We start from the raw sequence: 17,939 nt of genomic DNA on the forward strand, positions 1-17,939 counted from the left end.
GGATGGAGGGTGGCTGGCCCAATGGGTCAGGGGTTAGGGCTGGGGAGGGGTCAGAGTGCGGGGTAGAGGTTAGATTTCAGTGGGGGGATGGGGGGACTGGAGGGTGGGTGAGGTTAGGGACAGGTCTGTGATGCTGGGGCTGTGAAGGGGATACAGGATCCTGAGGAAGGGTCCTCCATGCCCATGGACGTCCTGGGGGGGGGCACATAGAGGCCAGGGGGGTGACAGCCCCTCCCCCCCGGCGCCACCCCTCCCCCGCTCATGCCCCCTCTTCCTTTCTCTCCTAGCCCAGCCCAACATGGCTGGCGCGGGCACCACGGGGGGCATCATTGGCGGCATCATCGCTGTCATCGTGGCCGTGGCCGTGGTGGCCACTGGGGTCCTGATTTTCCGCCAGCAGCAGAAGAATCGCACAGAGCAGGACAACGACGAGTGAGTGACTCGGGGCTCGGCGAACAGGGCGGTGTCTGGGGGTGCAGGGGTTGGGGTTTGGGGAACAGAGCGGTGTCTGGGGGTGCAGGGGTCAGGGTTCAGGGAACAGGGCAGTATATGGGGTGCAGGGGTTGGGGCTCGGCAAACAGGGTGGTGTCTGGGGGTGCAGGGGTTGGGGCTCGGCGAACAGGGCAGTGCCTGGGGTGCAGGGATTGGGGTTCAGGGAACAGGGCAGTGTCTGGGGGTGCAGGGGTTGGGGTTTGGGGAACAGGGCAGTATCTGGGGTGCAGGGGTTGGGGCTCGGCAAACAGGGCGGTGTCTGGGGTGCAGGGGTTGGGGTTTGGGGAACAGGGCAGTGCCTGGGGCGCAGGGGTCAGGGTTTGGGGAACAGGGCAGTGTCTGGGGGTGCAGGGGTTGGGGCTCGGCGAACAGGGCGGTGTCTGGGGTGCAGGGGTCAGGGTTTGGGGAACAGGGCGGTGTCTGGGGCGCAGGGGTCAGGGTTTGGGGAACAGGGCGGTGTCTGGGGTGCAGGGGTTGGGGTTTGGGGAACAGGGCAGTGTCTGGAGGTGCAGGGTTCAGGGAACAGGGCAGTATCTGTGGGTGCAGGGGTTGGGGCTCAGCGAACAGGGCGGTGTCTGGGGGCGCAGAGGTCAGGGTTTGGGGAACAGAGCGGTGTCTCGGGGTACAGGGTTCAGGGAACAGGCAGTATCTGGGGTGCAGGGGTTGGGGCTCAGCGAACAGGGTGGTGTCTGGGGGTGCAGGGGTCGGAGAACAGGGCAATGTGGGGACCAAGGGGTTGGCGTTCGGGGAACAGAGGAGGGTCTGGGGGTGCAGGGGTCAGAGTTCAGGGAACAGGGCAATATCTGGGGGTGCAGCGGTTGGCAAACAGGGCAGTATCTGTGGATGCAGGGATTGGGGTTTGGGGAACAGGGCAGTGCCTGGGGCGCAGGGGTCAGGGTTTGGGGAACAGGGCAGTGTCTGGGGGTGCAGGGGTTGGGGTTCAGGGAACAGGGCAGTGCCTGGGGCGCAGGGGTCAGGGTTTGGGGAACAGGGCAGTGTCTGGGGGTGCAGGGGTTGGGGTTCAGGGAACAGGGCAGTGCCTGGGGCACAGGGGTCAGGGTTTGGGGAACAGGGCAGTGTCTGGGGGTGCAGGGGTTGGGGTTCAGGGAACAGGGCAGTGCCTGGGGCACAGGGGTCAGGGTTTGGGGAACAGGGCAGTGTCTGGGGCACAGGGGTCAGGGTTTGGGGAACAGGGCAATGTCTGGGGGTGCAGGGTTTGGGGAAAAGGGTGGTGTCTGGGGGTAAAGGGGTCGGGGTTTGGGCAGGAAAATCAGGGGAGGGGGCTCAGAGAGCTTGGGGGATGGAATCTGAGGGTCAGAGATATAGAGGGGGTTTGGGGTTTCTGAGGGGTGGAGGAGGAGAGGGGTGGAAGAGAGGAAGGGGAGGGGGTCAGTGTGGGGGAAGGGTGATGAGGGTCAGGAAGACGATTTGGGTAGAGGTTCGGGGACATGCTTTCCCCTCCCTGCCTCCACCCACACTAACCTCTCTGCCTCCATCTCCCCCGCCCCCCCAGCCTGGATGGGCCTCCAGCCTACAAGCCGCCCCCACCCCAGAAGAAGATTGAGGACCCTGAGCTGGTAGGTGCCACATCTCTGCTACCTCCAGGGACCAGGGGGGATGTATCTAGCGGGAAGCAGGGTGGGGGCTGGGAGGCAGGACTCCTGGGTTCTCTCCCCGGCTCGGGTAAGCAGCCCAGCACACTGCTGGCTCTGGCCTGGTTCAATGTATTTGGTTCGTTCCAGGTCTCTAATCCCCCCGAGGCTGAGAACATCCCACTGAAAGCTGTCTACTTCGAGCCCAGCATTGCGGCAGATCCCACAGAGCCGGTAATTACTGGGACGGGGTGGGCGGTGGAGGGGGATCAGGTGCCCAATCCTCTCAGCTAGGATTACACCTGACAAGAACAACCAGCTTGGATTGGAAACTCCTCTGGGAATCTCTGCCCCAGCTCTAACCAAAACACCCCTCTCCCCTTTCAGAGCTGGGGACAGAACTCAGGAGTTTTGGCTCCCAGCCCGCACTGCTCTAACTCACCAGACCCCACTCCCTCCCAGCGCCAGGAATAGAATCCATGAGTCCTGGCTCCCAGCACCCCTCACCCCCACTCTATCCTACTAGACCCCATTCCCCTCCAACGGCTGGGCATAGAACCCAGGAGTCCTGGCTCCCAGCCCCCCTGCTCTAACCCACTAAACCCCACTCCTGTCCCACAGCTGGGCATAGAACCCAGGAGTCCTGGCTCCCAGCCCCCCTGCTCTAACCCACTAAACCCCACTCCTGTCCCACAGCTGGGCATAGAACTCAGGAGTCCTGGCTCCCAGCCCCCGCTGCTCTAATCCACTAGTCCATCCATTTGTCTGTGAGCCCAGAGGATCCCCTAGGGGTCAGTGACCCTTCTGCCCATCTGTCCATCCATCTCCTTGCAGGACCTACCGCGGTACCACGAGCTGCCTACGCTGGAGGACAAGGAGCCAGCGGCAACAACGGGGCTCAGCCTGGAGGATGAATACCTGGACCAGATCAACCCAATCTACGACGCCCTGTCCTTCACCTCTGGGGAGGGTGCCCCCGAGCAGGGCTTCATTATGTCCCGGGCCTTGTACGTCTGACAGCCTGGCACAGATGGACACATGTCTTCCTGGATAGACAGACAGCTCCCTTCCCCACTCCCTGCAGTTCCCCCGGCCCTGTACTTGAGACCCCAATGTAGGTGCTCCCTGGGGTTTTGGGGAAGTTCTCTGGCCTGTTATATGGGACATCAGGCTAGATGATCCCAGTGGGCATTTCTGGCCTTGAAATCTATTAGTCCCCACCCCCACCACTCCCTGGGATCCCCAGTCTGGGACAGACACATGGCTCTCGGGACAGGTGTACAGCTCCCTGCCCCACCCCCATTGCTCCCTGAGCCATGTATGTCTGAGATTGCCCCACCCAGACGGACACAGGGGGCCCCTTTGAGACGCCTGGCTCTGCCCACGGCTCCCTGGACTGACACTGGTGCCTGGTTCACCACCCCAACTGGGCTCCTGTCCTGTCTGCTCCCAGTGGGGTCAGTGGGGCTGCAGCCCTCAGCAGGTCTGGGGGTCTGGCCTGAGGGGGGAAGCAGGGTGTTGGGGCCTGGGAGAGGGTCTGGAGGCCTCAGTGCCAGAAGTCTGGATTTGCCAAAGGTCAGAACTCATCCTCCCCCTCTCCATGCCAGGGGAACAGTCTCTCCTTGCCTTGTGTCTGAGCCATGACGGGCGGGAGGCAGCATCTTCCCCTGGCCGGGCATGAGGGTGACTGTAGCTACTGTAGGAGCAGCTCCCTGCTGCTGCTACTAGTGGGAGGGTGTGTGTGAGAGGGGGTGGGAGAGTAGAGTCGCTGTGGGGCTGGTTCCCTGTCCACACACCGGTGGGTCAGTCCATTCACTGCTGCGAGGAGCTGCCATCTATTGCAAGAAGCAAGTGTGGGGAAGATGCAAACTCAGCCTGGATTCTCTACTTGAATTTCATCGTCGGCTCCGACAGGATCCCTGCCTCAGTGACTCCCCAGCCCAGCTGACATGGGGGCCCTGCAATCAGCGCCTCCTCCCTCCTGCTTCTGAGCCCTGTCCCGGTCCCTGCTGTACAGCCACCTTCCATAGGGGATCTGATAATGTGAAGGTTTTTTTGTGTTACTAACTTGATTGGTCTCTAAATAAATCCGCTGCTGCTGCTTCTTTCTCCCTCCACACGGGTGTCAAATTAGAGATGGGGGATTAGCAGCTTCTTTTTGTGCCTTTGCAGACACCCTGAGTGAACAGGGTGATTAGTGGGTTCAGTACCACTACCGAGCAAATGGGCCTGGGGCTTTAGCTGCTGCCCTGGTGCCTTTGGAAACACTACTGAGTGACTGGGTTTGGGATTTTAGCTGGTGCCTTTGGAAACACTACTGAGTGACTGGGTTTGGGATTTTAGCTGGTGCCTTTGGAAACACTACTGAGTGACTGGGTTTGGGATTTTAGCTGGTGCCTTTGGAAACACTACTGAGCGACTGGGTTTGGGGTTTTAGCTGCTGCCTTCGGAACCACTACTGAGCGACTGGGTTTGGATTGGGATTTTGTTTTTTGTATTTGCTGTTTCTTAAAATAAATGTTTCTAAACCCGTGCTGGTGGCATTTCTCTCTCTTTGGATGGGAACAGCCACAAGAGCTGCTGTCTTGGGAGTGGGGGAGGGCAGTGGGCAGGGCCTTGAAACTGGCATCCATGGGAGGGGGTAGCTATGAGTGGCAGGATGCTGCTGGGGGTGAGCCTAAAATCCAGTGTCCCTCTGGACTCTGGAGGACCCCCTATGAATGTTATGTGGAGGAGCTGGACACAGCCATGCTCTGGTGGGAGGGGCTGGACACTGACATTTTCTGGGTGCTGCTGCACTTTGCCATTTTAGGGCTCTGAGCGGGAGCTTGGACACTGCCATAATCTGGGGAGTGGGCTGGACAATGACAGTCTCTGGGGGACCCAAGGGGCTGAACACTGCTATTTATTTATTTTTATTTTTTTATTTATCGGGGAGGGGGGCGGGGGAGCTAGACACGGCTATTCCCTGCGGGGGGCCTGAACACTGCCATTCCCGGGAGGGGGGGAGCTGGACACGACCATTCCCTGCGGGGGGGGCTGGACACTGCCATTCCCTGGGGGGAGGGAGCTGGACACTGCCATTCCCGGGAGGGGGGGAGCTGGACACGGCCATTCCCGGAGGGGGAGGGAGCTGGACACTGCCATTCCCGGAGGGGGGGAGGGGAGCTGGACACTGCCATTCCCGGGATGGGGGGAGCTGGACACAGCCATTCCCTGCGGGGGGCCTGGACACTGCCATTCCCGGGGGGGGGGAGCTGGACACTGCCATTCCCGGAAGGGGGGGGGGAGCTGGACACTGCCATTCCCGGAGGGGGAGGGAGCTGGACACAGCTATTCCCTGCGGGGGGCCTGGACACTGCCATTCCCAGAGGGGGGGGGGCCTGGACACTGCCATTCCCGGAGGGGGAGGGAGCTGGACACTGCCATTCCCGGAGGGGGGGGGAGGGGAGCTGGACACTGCCATTCCCGGGATGGGGGGAGCTGGACACTGCCATTCCCGGAAGGGGGGGGGGGGAGCTGGACACTGCCATTCCCGGAGGGGGGAGGGAGCTGGACACGGCTATTCCCTGCGGGGGGCCTGGACACTGCCATTCCCAGAGGGGGGGGGCCTGGACACTGCCATTCCCGGGGGGGGGGGACTGGACACTGCCATTCCCGGGGGGGGGGACTGGACACTGCCATTCCCAGAGGGGGGGGACTGGACACTGCCATTCCCAGAGGGGGGGGGGAGCTGGACACTGCCATTCCCGGGGGGGGGGGAGCTGGACACTGCCATTCCCGGGGGGGGGGGACTGGACACTGCCATTCCCAGAGGGGGGGGGCCTGGACACTGCCATTCCCGGGGGGGGGGACTGGACACTGCCATTCCCGGGGGGGGGGACTGGACACTGCCATTCCCAGAGGGGGGGGGACTGGACACTGCCATTCCCAGAGGGGGGGGGGAGCTGGACACTGCCATTCCCGGGGGGGGGGGAGCTGGACACTGCCATTCCCGGAGGGGGGGGAGCTGGACACTGCCATTCCCAGGGGGGAGGGGGGGGAACTGGTCACTACCAGCCTCTGGGAAGAAAATTAGAATCCAGGTCCCTCACTGCCGCCCCCAATACCTATGGGGGGGGGCCTGGAAACCGCTCCCTCTCGGGGGGCGGGGCTGGTGTTTGGCTCCGCCCCCAACACGGTGACGCCGCACGCCCCCGCAGACGCTATGGCTGCCGCGGTGCACGCCGAGACCATGCCGGCGCCCTGACCTTGCGGCCGCACCGAGCAACCGAACTTGCTGCCCTCGGGCCCCGCCTCTGGAGGGGCGACCAATCAGGGGCAGCTCCTGGGCCTGGCCTCGCCTCGCCTCCTATGGAATCAGCCAACGGGAAGGCGGCATGGGGAAGGGGCAAGGCCCGGTGACACAGTGGCCAATAGAGATGCGGTATCGCGGGGAGGGGCGGGGCACACCCAGGTCTGTCCAATAGCGATGGCTCATATGGGCGGGGCCCGAGGAGACTCTACCCAATGACGATCTGTCATACGCCGGAACAGGCGGGACATGGAGGGGCAACAGCCCATGAGGTCAGGGAATCCGGAAGTGGGCGGGCCTTTCTCCGCCCTTAGCCAATGGATATACGCGATAGAGGCGGAAGGGGCGGAATCGAAGTCGGAGCTGGCCAATGGCGGCGTGGAGGGGGCGGGGCAGAGCGGAGGCAGCGGTGCAGGCGGGTTCGGGTGTCTCCCGGCTCCGGCTGCTGCTGCGGCCGCCTCGTGAGTCTGGGGCCAGGCGGGGCTGGCGGGTTTCGCTGGAGGGATAAGTGGCCCCCGGGAAGGTACCGGAGGGGGTCGGGGCGGGGGGGGGGATGTGGGGGGAGCGTCCATGGGGCGGGGGGGATCGAGGGGCGCGGGGGGCAGGTGAACTCGGGGCGGGGGGATCGAGGGGGGCGGGGCGGGTGAACTCGGGGCGGGGGGATCGAGGGTCGCGGGGCAGATGAACTCGGGGCGGGGGGATCGAGGGGGGCGGGGCGGGTGAACTCGGGGCGGGGGGATCGAGGGGGGCGGGGCGGGTGAACTCGGGGCGGGGGGATCGAGGGGGGCGGGGCGGGTGAACTCGGGGCGGGGGGATCGAGGGGCGCTGGGCAGGTGAACTCGGGGCGGGTGAACTCGGGGCGGGGGGATCGAGGGGGGCGGGGCGGGTGAACTCGGGGCGGGGGGATCGAGGGGGGCGGGGCGGGTGAACTCGGGGCGGGGGGATCGAGGGGGGCGGGGCGGGTGAACTCGGGGCGGGTGAACTCGGGGCGGGGGGATCGAGGGGGGCGGGGCGGGTGAACTCGGGGCGGGGGGATCGAGGGGGGCGGGGCGGGTGAACTCGGGGCGGGGGGATCGAGGGGCGCTGGGCAGGTGAACTCGGGGCGGGGGGATCGAGGGGGGCGGGGCGGGTGAACTCGGGGCGGGTGAACTCGGGGCGGGGGGATCGAGGGGGGCGGGGCGGGTGAACTCGGGGCGGGGGGATCGAGGGGGGCGGGGCAGGTGAACTCGGGGCGGGGGGATCGAGGGGGGCGGGGCAGGTGAACTCGGGGCGGGGGGATCGAGGGGCGCGGGGGGCAGGTGAACTCGGGGGGGGGGGAAATCGCGGGCCGGGGGGGATCCTGGGGGGCGGGGCGGGTGTACTCGGGGCGGGGGGATCGAGGGTCGCGGGGGGATCGAGGGGCTCGGGGCGGGGGGGGATCGAGGGGGGCGGGGCGGCGCGGGTGAACTCGGGGCGGGGGGATCGAGGGGGGCGGGGCGGGTGAACTCGGGCCTGGGGGTATCGAGGGGGGCGGGGCGGGTGAACTCGGGGCGGGGGGATCGAGGGGGGCGGGGCAGGTGAACTCGGGGCGGGGGGATCGAGGGGGGCGGGGCGGGTGAACTCGGGGCGGGGGGGCGGGGCGGGTGAACTCGGGGCGGGGGGATCGAGGGGCTCGGGGCGGGTGAACTCGGGGCGGGGGGATCGAGGGGCTCGGGGCGGGTGAACTCGGGGCGGGGGGATCGAGGGGCGCTGGGCAGGTGAACTCGGGGCGGGGGGATCGAGGGTCGCGGGGCAGATGAACTCGGGGCGGGGGGATCGAGGGTCGCGGGGCAGATGAACTCGGGGCGGGGGGATCGAGGGGGGCGGGGCGGATGAACTCGGGGCGGGGGGATCGAGGGGGGCGGGGCGGGTGAACTCGGGGCGGGGGGATCGAGGGGCGCTGGGCAGGTGAACTCGGGGCGGGGGGATCGAGGGGGGCGGGGCGGGTGAACTCGGGGCGGGGGGGATCGAGGGGCACTGGGCGGGTGAACTCGGGGCGGGGGGATCGAGGGGCTCGGGGCGGGGGGGGATCGAGGGGCGCGGGGCGGGTGAACTGGGGGCGGGGGGATCGAGGTGCACGGGGCAGGTGAACTCGGGGGATCGAGGGGCACGGGGCGGGGGGAATCGAGGGGCGCGGGGCGGGTGAACTCGGGGCAGGGGGGGATTGAGGGGCGCGGGGCAGGTGGGGTCACTGCTGAGGCAGGGGGACCCTGGCAGTGGCAGGTGTCTGGGGAGCAGGAAGCTGTTGGGACACACCAGGGGGCATCAGATGGGATGGGCTGTTGGTGTGGTAGATACACAAATGGGTGGTATTGGGGTGTTGCAATAGTCAGACCCCGTTGGGGGCAGGGTGGGTGATGTGGGCCGTGGGGAGACAGTGTCAAGAGGGGTATTGTGGCAGATGTACTTGGAGCTTGGGGGCCAGCCTGTTTGGAGAGGGAGTATTGAGGTTGACAGTCTCAGGAGGGAATATTGGAGGGTGGGGGGGTCACTGGAGGGGTGGGGGGCAGATGGATCTGGGGATACATGGGGTCTATTGGAGACCAGTATCAGGGCAGACTGGAGGAGGTATCAGTTTGGGGTGCATATCCTGGACAGATGGGGTAGTATGGAATGTGGGGTATTCAGGGCATGGGGGGTATATTGGGAGGTATCTGGCGCTGCTCACCCCTTCTCAACACTGCTATCTGTTCTCTCCACAGCCCCCCACCATGGGTAACGTCCTGGCTGCCAGCTCCCCCACACCCTCCCCCACCATGCCGAGTCCTGGATCTGGGCTGGTGTCAGTGCCGCCTGGCTTCACCATGCCCCCCGTCAGCGGGCTGGGCCCCCCTGCGCAGGAGCGGCCGGAGGAGAAGGGGGATCGGCTACCCAACCCTGGCACCTTTGAGGAATGTCACCGCAAGTGCAAAGGTGAAACCTGGAACCCACTGTCTACACACCCACCCACCCACCCCTCTGTCCTGGCACCTTCAAGGAATGTTACCCCAAGTGCAGAGGTTGGGAGCACAGCATGGGGCACCCCAGTACACAGCCAGGTGGGCAGGTCCCTGGGGGAGCGGGGAGGGTACCAGGCTGGACAGCCCAGGGGTATGATTGGGGGAAGGGAGTTACCAGCAGGCTGGAGGGACCCATGAGGTGAAGGCACGCGGGCTCAGTGCTGATTGTTGCAGTCTCTTCCCCAGAATTGTTCCCCATCCAGATGGAAGGTGTGAAACTGACAGTGAATAAAGGTCTTAGCAACCATTTCCAGGTAAGGGCTGTGCCCTCTGGTGAAGCAGGGTACGGGGTGGAGGGGGGTGAGGCTATAGTCGAGGAGGATGTGGGGGCTGAGTGGGCTGGGCACAGACATGCCTGCTGGGGGGGGGAGGGGTGCAGATTGAGGGCAGCTGGCTTCAGCAATGTTACTGAGCATTCTCTACAAGCCAAGCAGTAAATGTGCAGGCACGTGACCCCAAACCTCCTGATCCCATGTGTCGTGTCTGGGGCTGGATGAGGTTGTGGGTTGGTGCTTTCTGTGTGAGGTACTTATCTGGCGGCCTTCATCCCTATATCTGACCCTTGCAGTCTAATGCATTCATCCCCATGCTTCCTGGGAGGAAGGCAAGGTGACTGGCCGCATGTGAGATGGGAGCCAAGGCCCAGAGAGATGCAGTCACTTTAGGTACCTGAACCTGGGTCTCCCATGCCAGCGCCTCTGGGCTGCCCTTCCCCTCTGGCTGCAGGCATAGAACCATGGGGCTAGAAGGGACCGCAAGTGTGGTCTAGTTGCAGGGGTTTTCAACCGTTTTCTTTCTGAGGCCCCCCAACGGGCTATAAAAATTCCATGGCCCGTCTATGCCACAACCACTGATTTTCTGCATATAAAAGCCAGGGCCAGTGTTGGGGGTAGGAAGCCGGGCAATTGTCCTGGGTCCCACAAGTCTAATGTCGGCCCTGCTGGGCGGACACCCTGAAACCTGCTCACGGTCCCCCAGTGGGTCCCAGACCCCTGGTTGAGAACCAGTAGTCTAGTGTAACCCCTGCCAAGACACAGGATTTGTTGGGCCCTGCTTACTCCGCCTGCTTTCCCCAGGTGAATCACAGCGTCGCCCTCAGCACTGTTGGTGACTCCAGCTATCACTTTGGGGTCACCTACGTGGGCACCAAGCAGCTCAGCCCCACAGAGGTGAGTGCCGGGGGGAGTGGACTTAGCCGGCCGGAAGCCAGTGCTGAGGAGCCACCTCTGATGGTGGGAGAGGGGCAGTGTGTGTTTGGGGAGAGAGTTGTTAATCTGGACATTGGGGTTGGGGCTGTCAATTCAGACAGTGGGGAAGTCTGGGGCGAGGCAGGCTGCTCTGGGTGGGGGTGGGGCAGAGGGATGCTGTTGCCCTGATATGGGGTGGGGCTGTTATTCAACTATATTTCACCCCCTCATGCCCCTTCCAGGCCTTCCCGGTGCTGGTGGGCGACATGGACAACAGTGGCAGCCTCAATGCCCAGATCATCCACCAGCTCTCGACCCGACTGCGCTCCAAGGTGGCCTTCCAGGTATGCCGCACACCGGTATCTCAGCCCTCCCCTTCATGGCTGTGTGTGTGTCAGAGCATCTGTGTGCCCCCCCCCCCCCAAATACACACCCACACCCCTCGGGTCCTTCTCTCAGCTCGCCCATGTCATAGAATCATAGAATATCAGAGTTGGAAGGGACCTCAAGAGGTCATCTAGTCCAACCCCCTGCTCAAAGCAGGACCAATTCCCAGCTAAATCATCCCAGCCAGGGCTTTGTCAAGCCGGGCCTTAAAAACCTCCAAGGAAGGAGACTCCACCACCTCCCTAGGTAACGCATTCCAGTGTTTCACCACCCTCCTAGTGAAATAGTTTTTCCTGATATCCAACCTGGACCTCCCCCACTGCAACTTGAGACCATTGCTCCTTGTTCTGTCGTCTGCCACCACTGAGAACAGCCGAGCTCCATCCTCTTTGGAACCCCCCTTCAGGTAGTTGAAGGCTGCTATCAAATCCCCCCTCATTCTTCTCTTCTGGAGACTAAACAATCCCAGTTCCCTCAGCCTCTCCTCATAAGTCATGTGCTCCAGACCCCTAATCATTTTTGTTGCCCTCCGCTGGACTCTTTCCAATTTTTCCACATCCTTCTTGTAGTGTGGGGACCAAAACTGGACACAGTATTCCAGATGAGGCCTCACCAATGTCGAATAAAGGGGAACGATCACGTTCCTCAATCTGCTGGCAATGCCCCTACTTATACAGCCCAAAATGCCGTTAGCCTTCTTGGCAACAAGAGCACACTGTTGACTCATATCCAGCTTCTCGTCCACTGTGACCCCTAGGTCCTTTTCTGCAGAACTGCTACCTAGCCATTCGGTCCCTAGTCTGTAGCAGTGCATGGGATTCTTCCGTCCTAAGTGCAGGACTCTGCACTTGTCCTTGTTGAACCTCATCAGGTTTTTTTCGGCCCAATCCTCTAATTTGTCTAGGTCTCTCTGTATCCGATCCCTACCTTCTAGTGTATCTACCACGCCTCCTAGTTTAGTGTCATCTGCAAACTTGCTGAGAGTGCAGTCCACACCATCCTCCAGATCATTAATAAAGATATTAAACAAAACCGGCCCCAGGACCAACCCTTGGGGCACTCCACTTGAAACCGGCTGCCAACTAGACATGGAGCCATTGATCACTACCCGTTGAGCCCGACGATCTAGCCAGCTTTCTATCCACCTTACAGTCCATTCATCCAGCCCATACTTCTTTAACTTGCCAGCAAGAATACTATGGGAGACCGTATCAAAAGCTTTGCTAAAGTCAAGGAATAACACATCCACTGCTTTCCCCTCATCCACAGAGCCAGTTATCTCATCATAGAAGGCAATTAGGTTAGTCAGGCATGACTTCCCCTTCGTGAATCCATGTGTCAGAGCATCCGTGTATTCTCTTCTCCCCGCCCCCCCCATGGGTCCTTATCTTAGTCTGCCCCTTTGTGGGGTGCATATGGGTTTGTGTGTGTCAGAGCATCTGTGTAGTCTTCTTTCCCCAGCCCCCCCATGCAGGTCTTTCCCTCAGCCCTCCCCTTTTGGGGGCAGGTGGTGGGGGTGTCAGTGTCCGTGTATGCTCCCTGTGGGTCCTTCTCTCAGCCTTCCCCTTCATGGGGGTGTCACGCAGTGTGGGGGAGTCAGGGCCCTGCACCCCCCACTTCCTGCGATTCACCGGGACTCTGAGCCAGTAAAACAGCAGGTTTATTAGATGACAGGAACACAGTCCCAAGCAGGGCTTGTACATACAACCAGGACCCCTCAGCCAGGTCCCTCTCGGGGGCAGGGAGCTTAGACCCCAGACTTGGGGTTCCCTGCCTCTTCCCAGCCAGCCCAAATCTGAAACCAAAAACCCCTCCAGCAGACTCTCCCCGTCCTTGACTCCTCCTCTCCCTTTGTCCAGCTTCCCAGGCAAAGGTGTCCACTCCCCCGCCTCCTCAGGTTACAGGCTCAGGTACCCTCCCTCACCTAAAGTCACTCCCTGCTCTCCCATCCCCCATGCAGACAATCCCAGTAAAACTAAAAGACATTCCCAGGTCAATCCACCCCGCTCCTTACTGCGTCACAGAGGGTGTGTGTGTGGGTGTGTGTCAGAGCATCTGTGTATCTTCCCCCCCCACCCTGCAGGTCCATCTCTCAGCCCGTCCCTTTGTGGAGTGGGGGGATCAGAGTGTCTGTGTATACCCCCCCGCAGGTCCATCTCTCAACCTGCTCCTTCACAGGTGTGTGTGTGTCAGAGCATCTGTGTATTTCCCCCCCCCCCCATCCCCCATGGGTCCTTCTATCCACCCTCCCCTTTGTGGGGGCCGGGCTGGTGTGGGTGTCAGAGTGTCTGTGTATACCCCCGGCCCCCGCAGGTCCATCTCTCAGCCCGTCCCTTTGCGGCGGGGGTGTGTGTGTGTGGAGAGTCAGAGCTTCTGTGTATACCCCCTGCCGGTCTGTCTCTCAGCCTGTCCCTTTGGGGGGGGGGGGGGAGGAGAGGAGAGAGGAGGGGATCAGTGTGTCTGTGTATACCCCTGTCAGAGTCCTGGCTGGGGAGGGGAGTGAGTGCAGTGTGGCTGCTCCCTCACAGTTTAAGGTAGTGGTGTTACCTGGTAAAAGGAGCGGGGATGTCAGTGGCAGATTTAGAGTTAGTGGGGCCCTGTGCACAGCTTCATTTTGAGGGGCCCCACCTCGGGACCCAGCCAAGAGAAAGAACATTCTCTCTTATATCCCCTCTATTTTTCATTTATTTTTTTTCTTCATCCTTCTCCTATATTATAACTAATAGGAAGTAAATGAAAATCAAGTGAGGTACCTTGATTGGGGCAGTGGGTTGGGATGTGGGGATTGGGCTCTGAGAGGGAGTTTGGGTGTGGGCTCGGGGCAGGGAGTTGGGGTGTGGGAGGGGTCGGGGGGGCGGCGCTTACCTTGGGCGGTGCGGCTCCCAAAGTGACTGGCATACTCCTCTGGCAGGGGGGCTAGGGGAATCTCTGTGCGCCACTGCCCGCAGGTGTGGCCCCCACAGCTCCCATTGGCCACAGTTCCTGGCCAATGTGAGCTGTGGAGTCAGTGCTCCGGGTGGGGACAATGCACAGAGACACCACCCACCTCTCCCCCAGAGGCCGCAGGGACATGCCGGCCGCTTCTGGGAGCGGAGGGAGGGAGGCAGCGCAGACAGGGAGGTGCCTTAGCCCTGCTGCACTGCTGGTGGCACGTCTCTGCGCACCCCTGGGGGGGGGGGGGGGGGGGGGGAGGAGTGGCTCTCTGTGTGCTGGTGGGGGCAGGACGCAGAGCCGCCTCCAGCAGCCGGGTGCTTCCGGGAGTGGCATGGGGCCACTGGCCACCGAATGCAGGCAGCCTGCCTGCCTGATCCCTGCTGTGCTGCCGGCCAGGCCTCGGGGGCAGGTTGTCGATGAGGTTTGTCCTGCATTTTTGGTGTCCCCCCCCAGTCATTGGGGGCCCCATGCCACCGCACTGTTTCTTTCATGGTAAATCTGCCTCTGGGGGATGTGTGCCTCCTGGGGGTTGCCACGGTCTCATCATGTCCCCCCACTCTCATTCCAGACGCAGCAGTCCAAGTTCGTGAACTGGCAGGTGGATGGAGAGTATCGGGGGGAGGATTTCACGGCAGCAGTGACGCTGGGAAACCCCGACATCCTGGTGGGCTCAGGTGAGAGCCTCGTTCCCACCTCTGAAGCTCCTGCTCTGAAATTCTACCCCGTCTCTGAAGTCCCCCACCAGCTTGACTCCTGCCTCCCCTTCTCCATTCCCAGCCTCTGACACCTCCACTTCCCCTCCCTCCACCTCTCCAACCTGGCCCCTGCCTACCATCACCACTAGTCTGAACCCTGCCCCTCATAACCTCCTGGGCCCAGCCCCAGCTGACGAGTCTCTCTTCGCAGGGATCCTGGTAGCCCATTACCTACAGAGCATCACACCCTGCCTGGCGCTGGGCGGCGAGCTGGTCTATCACCGCCGGCCAGGAGAGGAGGGCACCGTCATGTCTCTGGCTGGGAAATACACAGGTACTGAGGGAGCTGGGGAAGGACTCCTGGGTTATATCCCGAGCTCCAGCAGGGGAGTGGGGTCTAGTGGGTTAGAGCAAGGGGACTGGGAGTCGAGACTCCTGGGTTCCCTTCCCTAGCTCAGGGCTTCGGTGGGGCCCTACTCGGACACTCACCCACTCTTCCCTTCTCCACACAGCACCTAACTGGATTGGGACCTTGACGGTGGGGCAAGCCGGGGCCCATGCAACCTACTACCATAAAGCCAATGACCAGGTATGTGGCACTCAGAGGCTTACGTTCCCATCTGGCTCCCCCTTTGACATGAGCGTGGGGCTTTGGCCCCCAGTCTGGGAGCAAGGGGTGGGGGCAGGTGACGTGTGGAGAGCTATGTATAAGCGATGTGCTGTGGTGCACAGCTGAGAGCCTGGGCAGGCGAGGGAGTGGGGGGGTGCCCTGCCCCAGGAACAGTCGATGCTGCTCCAAATTGTCTGCAAGCCTGGAGGCTGCCATCCCATTGGGGAAGGCTGGGGGCTGGGGCTGGGTGGTGAGGGCTGGGATTACGTTGGGGATGGGTGGTCTGGGATAGTGTTTGGGGAGGGTGGGATCACATAGGGAGGGTGGAAGCCAGGGGGCTGGGGCCCTGTGGGGGAGGGGTGGAAGCTGGGGGGCTGGGATCCTACTGGGCGATTGGCAGCTCTGCTCGCCAGGCTAACCCTGCTTCCCTCAGCTGCAGGTGGGCGTGGAGTTTGAGGCCAGCACGCGCATGCAGGACACTAGCGTCTCCTTTGGCTACCAGCTTGACTTGCCCAAGGCCAACCTGCTCTTCAAAGGTACGGCAGCCCCAGGCCGCCCTTCCCCTCTGTGCCCGCGCCCCAGCCTCTCCCAGTGCTCTGACTTTGCTCTCTGCCGCAGGCTCTGTGGACAGTAATTGGATCGTGGGTGCGGTGCTGGAGAAGAAGCTGCTGCCGCTGCCCCTGACACTGGCCATGGGGGCCTTCCTGAACCACCGCAAGAACAAGTTCCAGTGTGGCTTCGGCCTCACCATTGGCTAGAGCCCTCTCCTCCTCTTCCACCAGCCCTCCTCCCCCATTCCAGTGTCCCCAGCCCAGTCTGCCGGGCGGTTTGAGCCGCTCTGGGACCCTTTGCCCCACCCATCCCTGCTGGTGCTGCCCAGTTAAGCCCTGGAGTGTGGGGCTCCAGCCCCTTTACTGCCCCACACAGGCACCTCCCCGAGGGCCACGGGATAGGTCCTGACAGAGCCCCGGGGTATGATCCCCAGGCCGAGCCCCTTAGTGTGGCGGTTCTGGCACTGTCCTGTTCCAGTCACCTCGTCTGCCCCTCGGGACAGGTCCCTGGGGGCTGCTTAGCCCCAAACTCAAGGTTCGACCCGCTGTCCCCAGGGGCTGCTGGAAAATGGGGAGCTGGCTGGTGCAGGGGCAGCGGCTGCTGGGGCCCTCAGGTGGTGCCTGGCCTCTTCCAGCAGCCCCTGGTGGGAGGGCAGGCGCAACCCTCCCTGCCTCAGGGAGGGGACCCAGTGTCCCATCTCTTCCCGTGGCTTGGACTTGGGGCTGAGGGCTGTCCTGGGGCACCAGGTAGGTGAACCCAGTGACGGGTGTAAAATGCCCTTCTGCCTGGTTCCCTGTGCTGACATCCTTCCTCACCAGAGGGCGCTGTGACCTCAGGAACTGTCCTTCCCCCGGAGCAATGGGAGAGAGACCGGCTCTGTCCTGGGGGTGGGGTCGCTTGGCCTGTTGCACTGATTGGGGAGCGGGGCTGGGCGGATCCCCTCAGGAATGGATTGTCCCAGCTGGTGGGGGTGCACTGACCCCGCAACTCTCTGCCGGGAGGGGTTGGATCCCTCCCCAAACACCCCCCCCCACCCCATCTTGGTGCAGCTGTGGGGAGATTCCCTCTCTCTCTGTGCCAATTACACCCCTCCCTTGGATCGCTGGGGTACCAGGGGCTCTGCAGCCTCTTATCTCACAACCCAGGGAGCTGTGGGGCAGACTCTACACCTGGGGTGATGGGGCCACAATCCCAGCTCCCCTGCTCAGCCCTACCTCACCCCTCCCAGCCTACACGGATCCAAAGAGACACAAGGGACCTATTGAGTGCTCTCTGCACCCACCACGAGTGGGGGTCTGTGCCCCCCCCAACAGGAGCAGCAGTAGTTTGGGGGGCCCTGCCTGCATCCCATCCCCACCCAGCAGCACTGAGGAAGACCAGCGCTTTGAGGGAGGGGTCCTGTCAGCCCCCCAAACAGCACCAGGAGGAGCAGTGGATTGGTGGGTCCCTCTTAGCCCCACCAGCAGCACCAGGAGGAGCAGCGGATTGGGGGGGGATCCCCAACAGCACTAGGAGGAGCAACGGTTTGGGGAATCTCAGCAGCACCTGGAGGAGCAGCGGATTGGGGGGTCCCTCTCAGCCCCCCCAGCAGCACCTGGAGGAGCAGCGGATTGGGGGGTCCCTCTCAGCCCCCCCAGCAGTACCAGGAGGAGCAGCGGATTGGGGGGGTCCCCCCAGCAACACCAGGAGAAGTGGTGGATTGGGGGTTCCTCCACCCTGCCGTTAGAGACTGCATGTAAATCATGTTTATAAGTTATGGGAACTGAAGGATCTTTTATAGAGACCCTCAAAACACCGCCCCCTCCCCCCATGATGTTGGAAATGTCCTGTCTGAATAAACCCCTCAGCACTGGGCACCATCTTCAACTGCTTCTTTCTCACGAAAGGGGGGGGGTGGGGGTGAAGCACTGCTGGAGACCTCTCCCTTCCATGGGGGTGGCAGGGGAGTGTTGCTGAGTCCTGCGTATGAGCCCCCCCACACCCCTTGAGAAATGGGCCCGAGGAGGGGAAGGGGGGGAGCCTAGACAAGGAGTGGGAGGGGGGGATTGAGATCTGGGGGGCGGTAGTAGGAGAGGAAGCCCAAGGGGGTGGGGACCAGCTCCAGTGTCCTTTTTGGAGGCCCGAAAGCTGGCATTTCTGGCCCCAGTGCCCCATGGCAGGGATCCTTGTGGATGCCCAT

The 17,939-nt window shown here is 62.6% G+C and overlaps 2 protein-coding genes across 2 annotated transcripts in view; both read left to right on the forward strand.

The window, feature by feature from the left end:
* NECTIN2 (nectin cell adhesion molecule 2) overlaps positions 1 to 4,617 on the forward strand; it is a 36,504-nt gene extending 31,887 nt beyond the window's left edge. The window contains exons 6-9 of the mRNA XM_054010404.1: positions 288 to 432; positions 2,006 to 2,069; positions 2,235 to 2,318; positions 2,919 to 4,617. Of these exons, the coding sequence (XP_053866379.1) occupies positions 288 to 432; positions 2,006 to 2,069; positions 2,235 to 2,318; positions 2,919 to 3,101 (476 nt within the window). The 3' untranslated portion in view covers positions 3,102 to 4,617. The remainder of the gene's footprint in view (positions 1 to 287; positions 433 to 2,005; positions 2,070 to 2,234; positions 2,319 to 2,918) is intronic.
* Positions 4,618 to 6,797: 2,180 nt separating this feature from the next.
* TOMM40 (translocase of outer mitochondrial membrane 40) lies at positions 6,798 to 17,614 on the forward strand. Its single transcript, XM_054010385.1, has 10 exons — positions 6,798 to 6,901; positions 9,099 to 9,309; positions 9,582 to 9,649; positions 10,472 to 10,564; positions 10,825 to 10,926; positions 14,472 to 14,577; positions 14,810 to 14,932; positions 15,111 to 15,187; positions 15,642 to 15,744; positions 15,827 to 17,614. Exons 2-10 carry the CDS (start codon positions 9,108 to 9,110, stop codon positions 15,964 to 15,966), a joined length of 1,014 nt encoding a protein of 337 aa, XP_053866360.1. The 5' UTR covers positions 6,798 to 6,901; positions 9,099 to 9,107; the 3' UTR covers positions 15,967 to 17,614.
* Positions 17,615 to 17,939: the final 325 nt, after the last annotated feature.

Source organism: Malaclemys terrapin, chromosome 21 (assembly GCF_027887155.1).
Source record: "Malaclemys terrapin pileata isolate rMalTer1 chromosome 21, rMalTer1.hap1, whole genome shotgun sequence".
Taxonomy (NCBI): Eukaryota; Metazoa; Chordata; order Testudines; family Emydidae; genus Malaclemys; species Malaclemys terrapin.